This window comes from Tenrec ecaudatus, chromosome 3 (genome assembly GCF_050624435.1).
Source record: "Tenrec ecaudatus isolate mTenEca1 chromosome 3, mTenEca1.hap1, whole genome shotgun sequence".
Classification (NCBI taxonomy): Eukaryota; Metazoa; Chordata; class Mammalia; order Afrosoricida; family Tenrecidae; genus Tenrec; species Tenrec ecaudatus.
Genome location: NC_134532.1, coordinates 184593491 through 184610089, shown reverse-complemented (window position 1 = coordinate 184610089; position 16599 = coordinate 184593491). Strand labels below are relative to the sequence as shown.

Sequence of the window (16599 nt, the reverse complement as noted above, 5' to 3'; positions counted from 1 at the left end):
CTAGATGGCCGCTTGTTTACCTTCAAGCCTTAAAGACCCCAGATGTTATATCTTTTGATAGCCAGGCACCATCAGCTTTCTTCACCACATTTGCTTATGCTCCCGCTTTGTCTTCAGCCATTGTATCGAGAAGATGAGCATCACAGAATGCCAATTTAATAGAAGAAAGCATTCTTGCATTGAAGGAGTACTTCAGTAGAGGCCCAATGTCCTTCTGCTACCTTAATACTAAACCTATAAATATATGCACAGAGATCTATTTCCCCATCCTCATATATAAATATATTTGCATATATACATGTCTTTATCTAGACCTCTATAAATGCCCGTTGCCTCGCAGCTCTTTCCTCTATTTCCCTTGGCTTTCCTCTTGTTCCACTATCATGTTTAGTCCCCACCAGGGTTTCAGCAATTTCTCTTTGTTACATTATCCTTGATCATGCCGTACCAGGCTTCCCACACCCTCCCCACCACCCATTTGGATCACTTGTTGTTCCCTTGTCCCTGGCTCTTTCTTACACCTATGTGAGTCACTGGATTTATTTTTTCTCTAGTCAACTCGGCCTAAAACAACCCCCAGCTTCTGGTTTCTTTTTTACAAAAAGAATTTAAGTCAGTAAAATGTTTCACAACCTGGTTACTAACTCTGGAGTACACTTCCATGGGGCCCTCACTCTTCATGGCCCTGGTCACACAAAGCAGAACATGACCCAGGTATCAAAGCACATTCCTCAGGGGCTTGCCAAATAGTCTATATTTCTGAGAGGCCACAGCTAGTGTGTTCTTAAGGCATAAAAATGGGCTAAAAACACAAAGTTTGAGAAAGAGGCTAACATAGGACTGAGAGCCTGGGTGAGGGCCACGTGTGGAGCCACGTATGGTTTTAAACCGGTGCTGAACTAAAAGGTCCGGAGCTCCAACTGATCAAGAATAACACGAAGTATTGACAGCAAAGCACATTTACTAAGTACTAACTCCTCAAGAAGAATGGGAGTCCAAACATTAAATAGTGCCCATGCAGAAGTTGCATATGGATGAAGACGCAGTTGTGCAAACAGAACAAACACCACCATACGGAATGGTTTAAAACCAGGAGAGGTGTGCAACAAGGTGACATCCTCTCCCCATCCGTATTGAATCTGTAGGCTGGGTACATCATCAGAGAAGCTGGATTATATGAAGAAGAATGTGGCATCAGGATGAGAAGGCGGCTTTATTAACAGCCTGCAACACACAGATGACACAAGGAGGACTTGAAGCACTTACTGATGAAGTCTTCGGCATGAATGACAGCTCAGTGCAAAGAAAATAAAAATCCTCAAAACTAGACCAGTAGGTGACATCATGATAAACAGAGAAAAGATTGAAGTTGCCAGAGATTCCATCTTGCTTGGATCCACAATCAGTGCTCACGGAAGCAGCAGTCAAGAGATCAAAAGACACAATGCACTGGGTAAATCAGCTGCGCAAGACCTATTGTAAGTGTTGAAACGGCTGTTCCTTTGAGCACTAACGTGCGCCTGATCCAAGCCAGGGTACTTTCAATTGCTTCGCTGGACACTGAGCAACTATAAGGAAGACTGACCAAGGAATCGAAGTATTTGAATTATGGTGCTGGCGAAAATATGAAGCACAGCCACACTGCTTCAAGACGTCCGTTTCACATACTCTGACTAGAGGACCAGGAGGGATAGGCCCTGGAGAAGGACAGCACGCTTGGTCACAGCAGAGGAGCATCAACAAAGAGAGAGACCCTTCCTGAGACGGACAGTCCCAGTGGCTACCAACAGTGGCCTCAGGCAAAGGAACAACTGTGAGGATGGCACAGCACCAGGCAGGGCTTCGTTCAGTTGGTCAGACGGTTGCTATGAGTTGAAACAGACTAGACAGCAACTAACAACAGCAGCAACAACTCTGCGACAGTTCCTGAGTGAAGGCGTGAATAGACCTGGTAGCTACTATTTCCACTCAGAAGTACCATATATACTCCAGCATAAGCCGACCCGAGTATCTCAGCTGAGCCACCTAATTTTACCACAAAAACGACATGAAAAATGTGCTGGAAAACTCGGCTTTTCCACAAGTACATACAGTCCCTGGAAAGAAAGGTCTGGTGAACTACTGGAAACTCAGCTGCCTGAAAGCCCTGTGGAGCACAGTTCTCCGACACACAGTGTGCAAGTCCACATTAGCCAGTGCTCATTAACTGCGCAACAATCACCTTCTTACACGTGAAATGCCTAGATTCCGAAAGGGTTAAGTAGCCTGCTGCCCCACCCCCCAAACGCTGCTAGTTAAGTAGCACAATTAAAGTTAAATTTGAACCATCTGAAATCCACTGAAGTCAATTAACAAACATGAGTAAAAGTTTCAAACAAAGGGAGATCTCTATGACCGTTTTTCTTTGTTTGGACAATGATTTAGTATGTTAAGTTACAGTACATTTCAAAAAGATTCAATCTCGTGAGTTGATTCGGACTCACAGCGATCCTAGAACACGAACATATTCAAAAGGAAACCATCATGAAACAGAGGGGGCGGCGCCTGGGCCGGCCTTGGCAGCTGGGGTTGAGCTAGGGCGCTAGGCAAGTATCATATTTGAAAAGTAAGAGCCCCGTGACAACTGGGACAAGGCAGTGGCATTTGAAGGCTGAAAGCAATTCGATTTATTTCACTTTGAAGGACAAAAGCTCATTCTTCCGAGAAGAAATCAAAACACATTTTCTGTGGAAAAAAGAGACCATTTTCAACACACTGCCAAGATAAACCAGGCAGAGGGCAAGTGCGCTCTAGCAACAGAGAAAGTGTGCTGGTCTAGGAGCCAGGGATGTCACACACCGAGATTTTGTCTTTTTAAGGAGAGGATGACAGAGAGGGACACCATGTCTGCTATGGAAATGCAAATGCTATTTCTACATTTCAAATGAATGCCATGGGTGTTGGGCACTGTGTGTGTGAGCTGCTGATTTGCAGGGCACAAGAGAATTCCATACATTCTCTTTGCACTGGCCTTGTTCATTGACTTCAATAACCTCATGTCCTGCTTCAGGCAACCAGGAGGAAGGGCAGTTAAATACACTTTCAAGGGGTGACGCTGAGATTAGCGCCCCCATGTGCACTAACATGACAGAGAGCCCTGCCAGACTGCTGACTCACGCAGACCCGCATTGGGGCTCCTGCTTCCTTTGTCCCCTCGCCCGCGATGTAAACAGCCTGATGCTTTTCTTCCTAGAGGACGAGGCCTCTGTATCACCAGTCAGCATGCTTCCCTAATATGCTGGGCCCGCAGAGCCCCGCCCCATCTGAGCATCAAGGGACCGGCCAGCTTCCCCATCCGCTAGGACTTTGGAAGTAAGGGCTAGGTTCTCTATCTACAATAACCAATAGGTAGCCGCTGTCTACACTCAAAGGAACCTACTGGTGGAGCAATGAACTGCTAACTGCAAGGCCAGTGGTTCAAACCCACCAGTCGCTATTCAGGAGAAAGATGAGGCTGTCTGCTCTCGAAGAGATTTAAAGTGTCAGAAAGATAATGGAGCAGTTCTGCTTGTTCTACTTTGTTCTATAGGGTCCCTTTGAGTCAGAATAGACTCAAAGGCAGTGAGAATATTTTAATATTTTAATCTATAACTGATTACCAAAAAAATGAAAAAATCACCCCCATCTAGTTGATGCTGACTGACAGCAACCCTATAGGAGAGGACAGAACTGCCCGTTTCTTTCCGAGTGGTAACTCTTTATTGGCGTAGAAAGCTCCATCTGTCTCCCAGCACAATACATAGCAGAGCAGGACCCTGAAGAAACATTAGAGGCTATTACTAGTGTTGTCATCACTAGGTCCTGGCAGACGGAACTTACTCGGGCCAAAAAAAACCAAACAAACTCAATGCCATCAAGTCAATCCTGACTCATGGTGATCCAAGGTGGACGCAGAACCTCCCTCATGGGTTTCTCAGACTGGAGCTCATTACAGAACAAGAAAGCTTCATCTTTCTCCCCTGGAGTCGCTGGTGCTTTCTGAACTGCTTATCTTGTGGTGAGCACCCAAGTTGTAAACACCACACAGCTGACCAAAAACACAGTGGCAACTTGGAAGAAAGACCTGGCGATCTACTTCAGAAGAGTTCACCAATGACAAATCTATGGAAGCCAGTTCTACTCTGACACACGAGGTGGCCCCGAGTCAGAATCTATCTTGGTTCCCTTCCTGAGTCACCCATAAGTGACTGAGGAGCCAGAGACAGACGCTTCTACTTCTCTGCTTTCAAGAGAGTCCCCTACTTGACCTCTGCGCTTAGGGCCTGGGGCCAGATCGCCCCAAAGGCCAAGAACTACCACTGAATCCCACTCCCCAGTACAGCCCAGATGACCTGCGAGTAGTGAAGCAGATAGACAGAGCTGCACACCGTGTTCGTGGCAGCACCATCCACAGCAATGAAAACTCAGCAGCCACCAAAATGCCCATCTGCTGGGAAGCAGAGAATCGAAAAGTGGAGCCCTGGTGCAGTGGTGACATATTGAGTTGTCATCCCAGGACAAGCAGTCTGAAACCCCCAGCCGATCCGCAGGAGAAATAAAGGGCTTCCTACTTCCATAGAGAGTTACTGTCTCAGAAACTCACAGGGGTGATTCTCCCTTGTCCTACAGGGTCACTGAGGGTGAGCATCAACTCAATGATAGTGATACACACACATAGCGCTGAAGAGGAATGAAGTCCTGGTGCATGCCACACACACGACACCAAATGCCACCTCTTCCCCTCCCGACTCAACCACACAGCCACAAGGGAGTCACTGCCCCCTGTGCTGCGTGCTGGCCCCGGGCTTTCAGGAGGGTTCACAGGGCTCTGCCTGCCACCCCAAGAGACATCATTTGCACATCCTCCTAGGGAATGGGAAGTGTCCAAAGGAGGATGGCCTGCCCTGGACCCACCGCCAGGGAGTGATACACTGGCACTGCACGCCTGTATGCTATGACGCCAAGGCCCAGGCTCGGGCTCAACGTTGCTATTTCCGTGTCTTCGATCACTTCCCATCTGCTCCCCACCCCACCAGCCCGTCTCTTTGAAGCTATGACTCTTCTGCCATAATGTTCTCACTGGGATGGCTCCAAAGGGGCTTTAAACCAGGAGCTCGCATGTGTCCCCACACTTTGTCATTTTTTTTTAAACACATAACAAGGGACATGAAAGGGACAAATGCTATTCAAGCCAGAACAGAAGGGGAGACTGAGATGAAAGCTAAACTAATGTCGGGTCATCACAGGTTTTGTTTTTATTTAATGAAAAAAAGCAAAAACAAAAACCTAAAATCTAAATTGTAAAATTATGAAGTATTCATTTTTGTTTTTAAATTTCCTCAAAATAATAAGTGAAAAGAGTAATATTCCTCCCGGGAGTTCTTTAAAACTGGTGCACATCAAAGAAAGTGGTTTCCACCTCGATTAAAATCCCAAACCAAGCCCACAGCCATCCAGTTGATTCTAGCTCAGAGGAACCCTAAAACACATTTAAACGGCTCTAAATCTGGTTTTTTCTTTTTAATGAAATATTAGTGTATTATTTTGACAGCATTAGGAGAAAGGGGGTGGGGGCGAACCAAACAAACCACTGTATTTCTATGTTGAAGTGAAGAAATGTTTTAACCTTTTTTTTTTTTCCATGTCGCTCACGGTTAAAAGGGCTGCCTGCAGAGGCTTGGCAGCCCCAGTTAGGCGCCAGCACTTGCTCTGGCGCTGCAGCATAACCCCCTGCGCCACGGGCAGGTTCAAAGGCAGTGCCCCTGTTTTAAACTTTTTATCAATCATATACATTCCAAAGAAAATATGTTCTACGAAGGTTCTAAAGCACAGGCAACGCTTAACACAGTAATACAGGAACCTATAATCTTGAAAATGACTGTTCTGACAGGGTGCTTGACAAATGTAACTCTTCAACTATAAAACCAGTGAAGAATGCCTTCCAGATAACCGTACCAAGCATGATAGTTTGGTCCATTAGTACTCTAGCAATTTCATTTACTTTTTACTACCGTGACCATTTAAAATAGCTCTTTCTGTGTTTAAAATAATATTTTGGAAATGTTGATGGCAACATATGTACAAGTGTGCTTCATACAATTGAATGATGGATCGTTATAAGGTTTGTAAGAGTCCCCCAATATAGTGTTTAATAAAAATAAAAAGAATAGATGCCAACACCAAGGTAGAAATAAGTTTTAAATGTGAAAAGGAGTGCAAAATTTCAGAAAAAAAGATTAATAGTTGAAACTTAGTGATAATAATTTCCCCTCCTGTCTCATCAACTAACAATAACGATTACTTTTAGCAGATAGGGGTTAAACTTTAAGACACAACCCTAAAATGATAACTTTAATTTGAATCCAATATAACCAGAAAGATTACTGTACCTGGACACCTCTTATGAGAATTTCTTTTTTTATTAAAGCAGAACCAGTTCTTAAACCCTTCTATTCAACTGTATATGCTGTTTGGACAAGTATCAAAAACAGAAGATCGTCATTTTTATTTTTATATCTGATATTTCACTGCAGTCTTCTATAACTTTTACAGAGTTCACGGTCCCATTCATCACCTCACCCTTCATTTTTCCTAGGTGGATAAACAGCTACCATGGTAAACCTCTCATTGCTCATTAGATTTTCTGGAAACATAATACTGTTGGTTACTATTCAAGAGGGACTCCATTCCGGCCTCTGGGAGGATGATGCTGTCGATGTTCACAGGTGCTGAAAACCTCACCTTTCTCCTCCAGAGTGGCTGGTGGGTTTGAACTGCCAACCTTGCAGTTTGCAGTCCAACGCCACCAGCACTGAACCACTAAAGGAAACCTTAATGGGTTTGTTGCTCTGCTCTTTACAATGGGTAGTTACCCTACAATTGATGACCACATTAGGCTTCGTTTGGCTAGCATGGTTTGTTAAAAAGAAAATTTAATGAGCTGCCAACATTTAAAAACTTATAGCGATTTTACATTGAGAACTCTGGACTTGGGTCCTTTTGTGAGTAGGAAGATACAGCCAGCAGCAGGTGCTTTCTCCCTGTGGGAATGGTAGGGCACTAGATGGGGAAGGTGAATTCGTTTGCCAGGCTTCCTACAACTCCATAATGCCTCTCTCCTCGGGATCATGTAGCAAGGCCCTGGAGGCACCCATGTTCAAGGCCTCCTTACAAGAAGCTTGAGACAGAGCAGCAGTAATACTTAGGTCCCTGCCGTCGTACTTGTTCAACGTGAAATGTCATTCATACACAACCCTACTCCCCAGAGAGGCTCTTGGCACCTTCTTCTCACGACCCCCACCCCCAATGCCATCCACACGACAACTCACCTGCTACTCTGTGTCGCTCCGGTCTCTCTTCACGGGTGTCACAGGCACCTCCCCGTTGACGCCTTCGGCCCCACTGACGGACATCAAACTCCGCCGCTCCTTCTGATTGGACTTGTGCTCCACTTTTGTAACTCTAAACCTGAGGGGCAGAGGGGAAATTCCATTGGTTCTGTCTTTCCGAGAAGCAAGAGTTCTGAGGGTCCAAACTCGGGTAAAAGAAGCAACCCAAATGATCTTGGTCAGTAAAAGGGGCATTCCCACCCAGGAACCCCGGCCCTGCCACACGGCTTTCCACTCAACCACACCACACTCTGCTCAGTGGCGTATGTTGTTGTTGTTGTTAGGTGCTGTTGAGTCGGTTCTAACTCATAATGATTCTGTGAACAACAGAAAGAACCAAACACTGCCTGGTCCTGCACTCTCCGCACAATTGTTCCTATGTCTGAGCTCATTGTTGCGGCCTCTGGCTCAATCCGTCTTGTGGAGGGTCTGCCTCTTTCTCAAGGCCCCGCTACTCTACCAACCAGGATGTCTTTCACATGCACATGTCACACAGAAGGCATAAAACACAAACCCACTCTCTGCCACTGCCTTGATGATGGCTTACAGCAACCCCAGTGGGTTTCTGAAGCTGTGCATCGCTTCAGGAGCAGAAAGCCTTGTCTTTCTCCCTGGAAGCGGCTAGTAGGTTTGAACTGTTCACCTTACCGTGAGCAGCCCAATGAACAACCAATTATGCCATTAGGGCTCCTATCCAGGTACTCAAACAGCCTCAGAGTTGTGGTTTCTTACAATGATGTGGGGGTTGTTGTGAGGTGCCATCGAGGCAGCTCCGATCCATAGCGACCCTTTGCACAAGAGAAAAAAACACTGCATGGTCCTGCGCCCTCCTCACAATTGCTCCTATGCCTGAGCCCAATGATGCAGCCACTGGGTCAATGCCATCTAGTCGAGGGCCTTCCTCTTTTGCACTGTCTCTCCACTTTACCACATAATATCCTCCTCCAGGGACTGGTCTCTCCTGGCAACACGTCCAAGGTATGTGAGATGAAGTCTTGCCGTCCCTGCCTCTAAGGAACATTCTGGCCTTACTTCTTCCCAGACAGATCAGTTCGTCCTTTTAGTCGTCTGTGGTACTTCAATATTCTTCCCCAGCCCCACAATTCTACATCCTTCCTTATCCAGTGACCAACTTTCACATGCATATGGTACAGAGGAGAACACGATGGCTTGGGTCAGGCACACCTCGGTCCTCAAAGTAGCATTCTTGCTCTTCAACACTCTCCAGGTCTGTGCAGCACATGTACCCAATGTAACACATCCCTTGACCCCTTGACTGCTGCTTCCTGAGCAGCAATTGTAAATCCAAGCAAGACAAACTCCTTGACAACTTTCATCTCTTTTCCATTTATCATGTTACCTATATTGGTCTAGTTGTGAGGACTTTGGTCTTCCAGTGGTAATCCATACCGGAGGCTACAATCCTTGATCTTCATCAGCAAGGGCTTCAATTCCCCCTCACTTTGGGCAAGCAAGGTGTGTCATCTGCATACTACAGGTTACTAATAAACCTTCCCTCAATCCTGATGCCACATTCTTCATCATATAATCCAGCTTCTCTGATGATTTGCTCAGCCTACAACTTGAACAAATGTGGTGAGAGGATACAACCCTTACTCACACCTTTCCTGATTTTAAACCATGCAGATTCCCTTGTGCTAGTCACACAACTGCCTCTTGATCCGTGAACAAGCTCAGAATGAGCACAATGAAGTGTTCCGGAATTCCCATTCCTCTCCAGGTTATCCAGAGTTTATTACGATCCACACCGTTGATCGCCTTTGCATAGTCAATAAAACACAAGTGAACATCTTGGAGGTATGTAGGCACTAGCACTGGTTTTCTTAACCAAAGAGAGTCGAACAGAGAGGTTTGCAAATGAAGTGGATTTAAGCAAATGTTTGCCAGAAAACCACCTAATGCAAAGGCACACCGGTCAGCTGGCTTTATCTGAACACAGGTGGCCAGAGTAGCCCACCAAACCCACTCCAAGCTAGAGATAGACAGGCACTTGATTAGTCATACCATAAGGTCAGCAGTTTGAAACCACTGTGATGATGGAGACTTCCACTCCTGTAAAGTGTTACAGAGCTGGACACTCACAGGGGCAGTTCTACCCCATTGTACAAGATCACTGTGAGTCAGAATGGACTTGATGGCAGTGAGTTTTTGGTTTTGAGTAAGTAGTGTGTTTTGCACTTGCTTTCTGCTGCTTTTTTAAAGGTAAATTTGAGCTCATCTCCCCACCCCACCTCTTTACTAACAGAATTTTTTCTGATGATGTTATAAATGGAATTGTGTCCCTCAAATAATATGTGCTATGTATACCTAACCATTATTCCCATTGGGGAACGGGTTATCTCTGTTATATTAATGAGAAAGTAGTAGAATGGAGTGTGTATAAATTGATTTTTTTGAGATATAAAAGCAATTTAACAAACGAGTGAAAAGTAGAGAGAAAGAGAGAAAGGGATGCCAAATCACATCAACCAAGGAAAACAGAAACTGAGACTAGGACCCTTCCAGGAAGGGGGGAGGGAGAAAAAGAAGGAGAGGGAGAGGGGAGTTGAGAGATAGATAGATAGATAGATAGATAGATAGATAGATAGATAGAGAGAAAGAGAGACGGACTTCACAACACCACCTTGAATTTTGACTTTTAGCCTCCTAAATTGTGAGAAAATAAACATCAGTTTCCCCTTCATGTGAGGCACATGTCATATAACTGGAAAGGGCAGTTGGCATAAGCACAGCCAATACACATCCCTTCACAATAGCTACTTACACAATTAAATGACGTAGTGACATGCTCTCCACTGGGTCACCATTTTCACTACAGCTACCCATGTTTCATCCAGTCATTTAGACTGTTGTACTGCTCCGCAGTGTTGGCTGTGCTTTACATGAACTGTTGTCCATTTGAACTCAAACATACATATACATACATGAACTCACATACATAGCTCTAAGAGTGCGATGCTCAAAGCAAACATTCTTTACTAATTGAGCTAAACGACTTCAGCTTTGTTTAGTGAAGGATATTAACCTGTGTTTTATTGACTATGCAAAGGCATTTGACTGTGTGGGCCATAATCGAGTACAGCCAACCTTGAGAAGAATGCGAATTCAAGAACACATCATGTGTTCCTGCGAAATTTATACATGAATCTGGAGACAGTTGGGCAAACAGAACAAGGGAATACTGCATGGTTTAAAACCAGGAAAGTGTGTGTCAGGATTGTATCCTCCCACGGTACTTCTTCAATCTGTATGCTGAGCAATCATCAGAGAAGCTAGATTATATTAGACTGTAGCGCACCTGGAGAAGGCCATCATATTTGTTAAAGGAACAGCAAGAGAGGAAGGGCCTCGAGGAGATGGACTGTCACCATGGCTCCAACAGTGACATGAGACAGAGCACAGGAACAATTGTGAGGACGGCACAGGACCAGGAAGTGTTTGGTTCCATTGTAAGAGTGCTGTGGGTCAAAACTGACTCCATGGCTCCTAACAACAAGAACAACAGGTTAGTGACGGCTTCATGGGATAATTTTTATCCAAGGATTGCAAATTATTTCTGAGTAATTGGCTGTAGGGTTTCCCCAAGGCCCAATGGATCCAAAACGTCATATTTCCATATGAATTTGAAGTTTTTTTTCACAATTTTCTTCCTTTTGACCAGATCCATTGCTTGGATCCTTGATCAAAACAGTCAGTAATGATAGATGGGCACCATCCATTTCTTCTGGTCTCATGGCAAAGGAGGCCGTTGTTCATGAAAGCAGATGGATGGGCAGTCCGTTTTCTTCCGACTCCTAGATCTCTTTCCTCTACTGTTTCAGGAAAATGGAGGCCAAATACTGGATCCTGGGTGTCACCAAGAAGATTTTCTAAGACCGGGGGTTTACTCATTGAACTAGGAAGTAGATGAGACATTTCTATATACAGTACTAGGCCAACTGACTGGATAAACCCAGGAAGCTATGACCCTAGTGAGTTACTCTTCATTAAGAATTAAGACAAAAGAGCTTTTCATGAAAGCTGAAGGAAGAAGTTCAAGAATTTCAGTTAATGGCTGTTTTCAGGTTTCTTGCATTAGAGCTTCTATTTTTATTCTTAATTTCATTTCAAACTAAAGTAAATTCTCCTTCTCTGTCCGAAATGAGATCCTCTACTTCCGGAAAGAGGAAAAGTAATGGTGAGCCAGAAAGAACAGGGGGAAAGTGGGAAGCACAAGTCTGTTCTGTGGAGCTGGAAGGCTCACTGAAGTAAGACACATCAAAACAAAACCAGGTAACCACTTACAATACTAAATGTTCAATGTCTCCAATATCCAAGAAAGACAAGCGGGCAAAGGGTACATGAAAATGCCATGTCAAATCTGAGTTGAAAGTGTCAGATCTTTTTTTGAAGCATACAAAATCCACTTGGCCCAAACAAGCTCCAGCTTCTCACGCCAGCCGCTCAGATCAGTTCCCATGACTCTGTTCCTTAATAAAACCGTGTCATCTGAAATTGCAGTTTGTCTTTCTCCTCGTAACACATCATGAAACTCGGATGAACCCAATAATAATAAGAGCCAGTATTTACTCAGTATTTCCAACAAAAACAAACTCACAGCCATTCCGAGTTGATTCTGAGTCTTGGAGACCCCAAAGGACAGAGTAGAAAGCCTCCTTCCAGGCAGCAGAGAGTGGTTTCCAACCGGTGACCGTGTAACTTGCAGCCCAGTATGGCCCCAACTCAGTGCTTAGTATGTGGCAGAAGCTGATCTAACACCTCTAGAAGCTTCGCCCTCGGTCTTCACAGAAACCTCGCCAGTGAATGTCACTGTCACTTTTACAGCGCGGGAAACTCAGCACAAAGAGAAGTCAAAGCTTGTGAGTAGCTGGAGTCTGCTTCCGGTATGCCTATGCGTGCCTCTAGCTACTGCACTCACAGCGACCCAATGGGACAGAACAGAACTATCCCTATTGATTCCTGAGACTAAACCTTTACCAGAGTACAAAGGCTGATGTTTCTCCTGCAGAATCACTGATGGTTTCTGTGGTAGCTGCAAAATCTGTTGTCAATTTGAGACTTTGGAGAGAATGCGTGGAGCTTACCTGTCAATCAGGTCACAGCTTGATGACCTCATTTGGAAGCGCTAAGGAGATAATAGCTCGCTGGAGGCTGGACACTCACTCGCTCCCTGAGAGACATTTCTGACAATGAGCACGATGGGGCTACACTGATGCAGCCAGAGCCCCTGAGCTGGAGGAGCCACGTGCAGACCCGCCAGCGCTGAGATGCTTCCACTGCCACTGGATCCACAAGACTTCCCACCCACTGACCTGTGATCTTCTTGCATTTGGCGTCATTGCATGTGTTTCATGAGTCTGAAGAAGACTTTATAGATTGGTATCAGATAGATGGGCTAATATCAGACTTAAGCACTTGATCTGGACTGGGCTGGGATGTTTTCTCAATATTCAATTGCTCCTGTATGGAAAGCTCTTTCCTATACACACACACACGAGTGTCATGAATTTGTTTCTCTGGTCTACCCAGACTAACACAGTTTCAAACGACTGGCCTCGAGGTTAGCAGCCTAATATGTAACTCACTACCTTACTATGAGTGGGAACTGAATGGAGAGCTGCAACACTAACCTTTCCCAGTGGAGCAGGAACGCTACAGCCAGTCACGTCTCAGCCCCTCTCCCGTGGGAGCGATTCCATGTAGAATAGGATTTTCATTGTGATACTTCAGAGACACAGAAAGAGCAGAGGTGGCACAGAAGCCAGCAGGCACCAAAGGGGAATGGCAGATGCCACACGGACTCGCCCAAGAAACTGAGGCACGCCAAGAATAATGCTGGACAAAGGAAAACAGCTATTTTCCCACAGAGCAGACAATCTGAGCGTCTAAACTCCTGAACTGTGGAGAAAACACATTTCTGTTCTGTAAAACCACCTGCTGTTAGTTCTGTTAGAGCTGCCCTGAGACCAGCAATCAAAACAAACTCAACACAATGGGAAACGCAAAAAGGATTGATAGGAAATTAAACCAATACAACACTTGACCTGCCAGAGGTCCACATCCCCTGTGGGTCGTAAGTAAACAGCACATTGGCTCTGGAAGGCCCTGGACACAACTAGGTGAACTCAGAGAAAGCAGCCAGAACAGTTCTTTTCTCTTCCCTTGTTTCCCCTTATCTTTTTCTTTAAAAAAATAAAAATTCAAAATTATTTTACTGGGGACTCTTAGAACATTCCATACATCAAATGTATCAAACATATTTGTACATATGTTGCCATCACCATTTTCTAAACACTGGCTTTCTATTTGAGCCCTTGTTATCAGCTCCTTCCCTCCCCTCTATTGAAAACTTGTTCACAGTTTTACTGAGATTTAAATCATACACCATACAAATCAATGGTTTAAACATACTTAAAAGAGTTGTGCAACCACCACCACAACCAATTTTAGAACATTTTCCTCATTCTTACACTTATTATTATTAGCTCCCTCTTACTATCCCCCCAAACTCCCTGGTGATAACCCTAAAGCACCGTTAAACCAGTCACTATCTCTATAGATTTACCGATCTGGAATTTCATATAGAAAAAGCATATAAACAAACAATAACAAAATAAAACACAGAAAACCCTCAACCCCCCTCCCCCAAAATGAAAAAAAAAACTATAAGAAATTTAAAATAGGTCAAATGAAAGAATACATAATAAGGTGCTAAATTTTAACCTAACTACATCTTTCCAATACACTCTGTTTAATAGCAAAATCATTCATATCCCAGGTCAATGGTCAGAGGAGATTCTCAGGAGGCTTAATTCACTTGGGGACTCTACAAATGGATTTTGGGCTTTCAGTCATCCCTTGCGTTCCACAAACTAGGCACTCAGAATTCAAGCATTAATACAGTTCCCTCTTCCAGTCTTGGATTTTATGATTTACAGTCCTTGAACGACAAAATCTAGTGTGCTTTGTTTGTGGACACTTAGCTAACACCTCACCTAGGTGGCTATTTTTTCCTTTTTACACTTCCATAGTTCAGTCATATTTTAGATTGTATATACATCGCCACAATCAGTTCCAGTCTATCTTCTATCTTCACCATTTGCTCAATTCCCTCAACTGCCCACACCCCTACCCTACTCCACCCCAATGAGCCATTACATAATTTATTGTCAGAGCTGTCGTTTACAAGACACCTACGTGGCAGGAAGTGGAGAACCTGGAGGGGACTAATTCATCATCACCTCCTTCCACCCAGAGGCTAGAAAACAGATCCCAGCTTCCTGGCAGTTAGGCGTGGTCAGCATCACATGAGAAGATGGCACGTGCCACATTCAGGCATTTTTACGATCAATCCCCCACACCCCTACTCCTTCTGTTATAAAAACTGGCAGAGTCACAGACAGGAAATGCCTGGGACCTGCAGCTACTCCACCCATGGATCTCTCCTCACTGCGTGGGATTCCTGGGTCTGAGAGGTAAACTTCTACTCTGTGAGCATCTCAGCTGAGATTCGGAGCTTGGTCTGTTACAGCAAATAATTACTTATGGACATAAACTGAATCCCTCACATCTGATCCAGAAATAACTGCTTCATGAGACTCCTCTGTAGTTAATAATCCAGTGCAGACCAGGACACATTAGTCCCAGCCCAGAGATCTAACCAAACCAGAGCCAGCTCAGGTCCACACTCTGTCCTACATGGACACTACAAATGCACACGCTGAGCAGCGCCATCACACACAAACCACCAGCACCTACCAGGCTCTTACCTGCCAACCGAGAGCACGGTGACCTCCCCGTGGCGCCTTGCCCGCGGCTCTCTAGACTTGTTGGTGGGTTTTATGAAGTGCCATCGCTTGTGCCTACATCGATGACACACGTCGCTCTCGACAGCACCACCCACCGTGTGCAGGTGGTGGCCACAGTTGTGCTTCCCTGGCGTGCTTCCTGGAGACAAGGGGCCAGGGCTCACGGGTGGGCTCCCAGGTGTGCTGGGGGTCACGGGGCTGAGGCGGAGAGAAAAAGAAAAAACACAGGAGGTCACTTACAGGGATTCCGACAGAATCCCTCATGCAAAGCCCACCCACTGCCACTGAGCCAATTCTAGCGCAGAGCCAAGCTCTGGGCTGTAGGACAGCGCACAACTGCTCCCTAGGCTTTACAGTTAACGGAGCAGAAAGCCTCATCGTTCTCCCATGGAACAGCTGGTCGATTTGACGGCTACCCTCGCTAAGCTGAGTCCTAACCCAGCATATACCCAACTATGCCACCAGGGCTCCTGTTACACAAGAAACAGGTTTAGCTGGAAAGAAAAACCTCTTCCAAGTGCACGAAAAGGCTGGTGAACCCAGGTAGCAGAAACTCAACTCTTGCCACCATGGAATTACAGTTCATTTTAAATGACATTTTTTTAAATGGTTTAGCTTTCCTAGAATGGAAATGGGAGCGCTGGTGGTGTCGGCCCTATCCAGTTAGCAGATCAAACCACCACCATTCCTTAGGAGAAAGATGAGGCTATCTGTTCCCATAGTCCCATGTTCACTTTCAGAAACCCAAGGGCTAGTTATAGTGGGTCCTCGATGGCAGTGGGTTAGAATGGGTGAAAATAAACAACTGCTTCTAATGATGATGTACAATGTGACTTTGAAGAAGTAGGCTCCTTCTTAGCCACTGATCTCTTTTCTCCTGCAACCATATTAATTTCTCACAGTAACCGATGTTTGCCTGGGCTTCTGAGCAAAGAGAAGCACTGAACATGTGTGCCTCGGGGAAGAGGAAAACTTAAACCCCAACCAATCGATGGAGTGTTTGAGCTCATCCGGCTACTGAGTCAGAGACAGAAAGCCTTCAAGCTCCACACAGCAGAAGTGATGGGTGCTGACAGTGGGGGCCACAGCCGTAATTAAACAGCCAGCACTGATTCTCAGCATAGTAACTCTGTGAAGTCAACTACTCCTTAGGGAAGTTTATGAAGTGTTATCAATAACTTCCTTTTTAAATGAGGACACGGAGGCTCAGAGCAGCTCGGTCATTTCCCAAGAGCACCTGGCAAAGGAGTGGTAGTTCTGGGGTCAGACTTTGGTTACCTGCTCCCTTAGCACTCGCGGTTCGAACACCTGTCTGTTTACGGAGCCAGGTGGCCCATAAGTGCTCAGGAGAGTCTCATCCGAAG

The 16599-nt window shown here is 45.2% G+C and overlaps 1 protein-coding gene and 1 pseudogene across 2 annotated transcripts in view; both read right to left on the bottom strand.

Annotated features, from left to right (window-relative positions):
- Positions 1 to 16599, bottom strand: part of RELL1 (RELT like 1) — a 93330-nt gene that overhangs the window by 19058 nt on the left and 57673 nt on the right. For both annotated transcript variants that reach the window (XM_075544449.1, XM_075544448.1), the window contains exons 5-6: positions 15197 to 15433; positions 7347 to 7485 (exon numbers count right to left, since the gene is read on the bottom strand). In XM_075544449.1, coding sequence (XP_075400564.1) covers positions 7350 to 7485; positions 15197 to 15433 — 373 coding nt within the window. In that variant the 3' untranslated portion in view covers positions 7347 to 7349. The remainder of the gene's footprint in view (positions 1 to 7346; positions 7486 to 15196; positions 15434 to 16599) is intronic.
- LOC142444238 (small nucleolar RNA SNORA76) lies at positions 5658 to 5778 on the bottom strand (annotated as a pseudogene).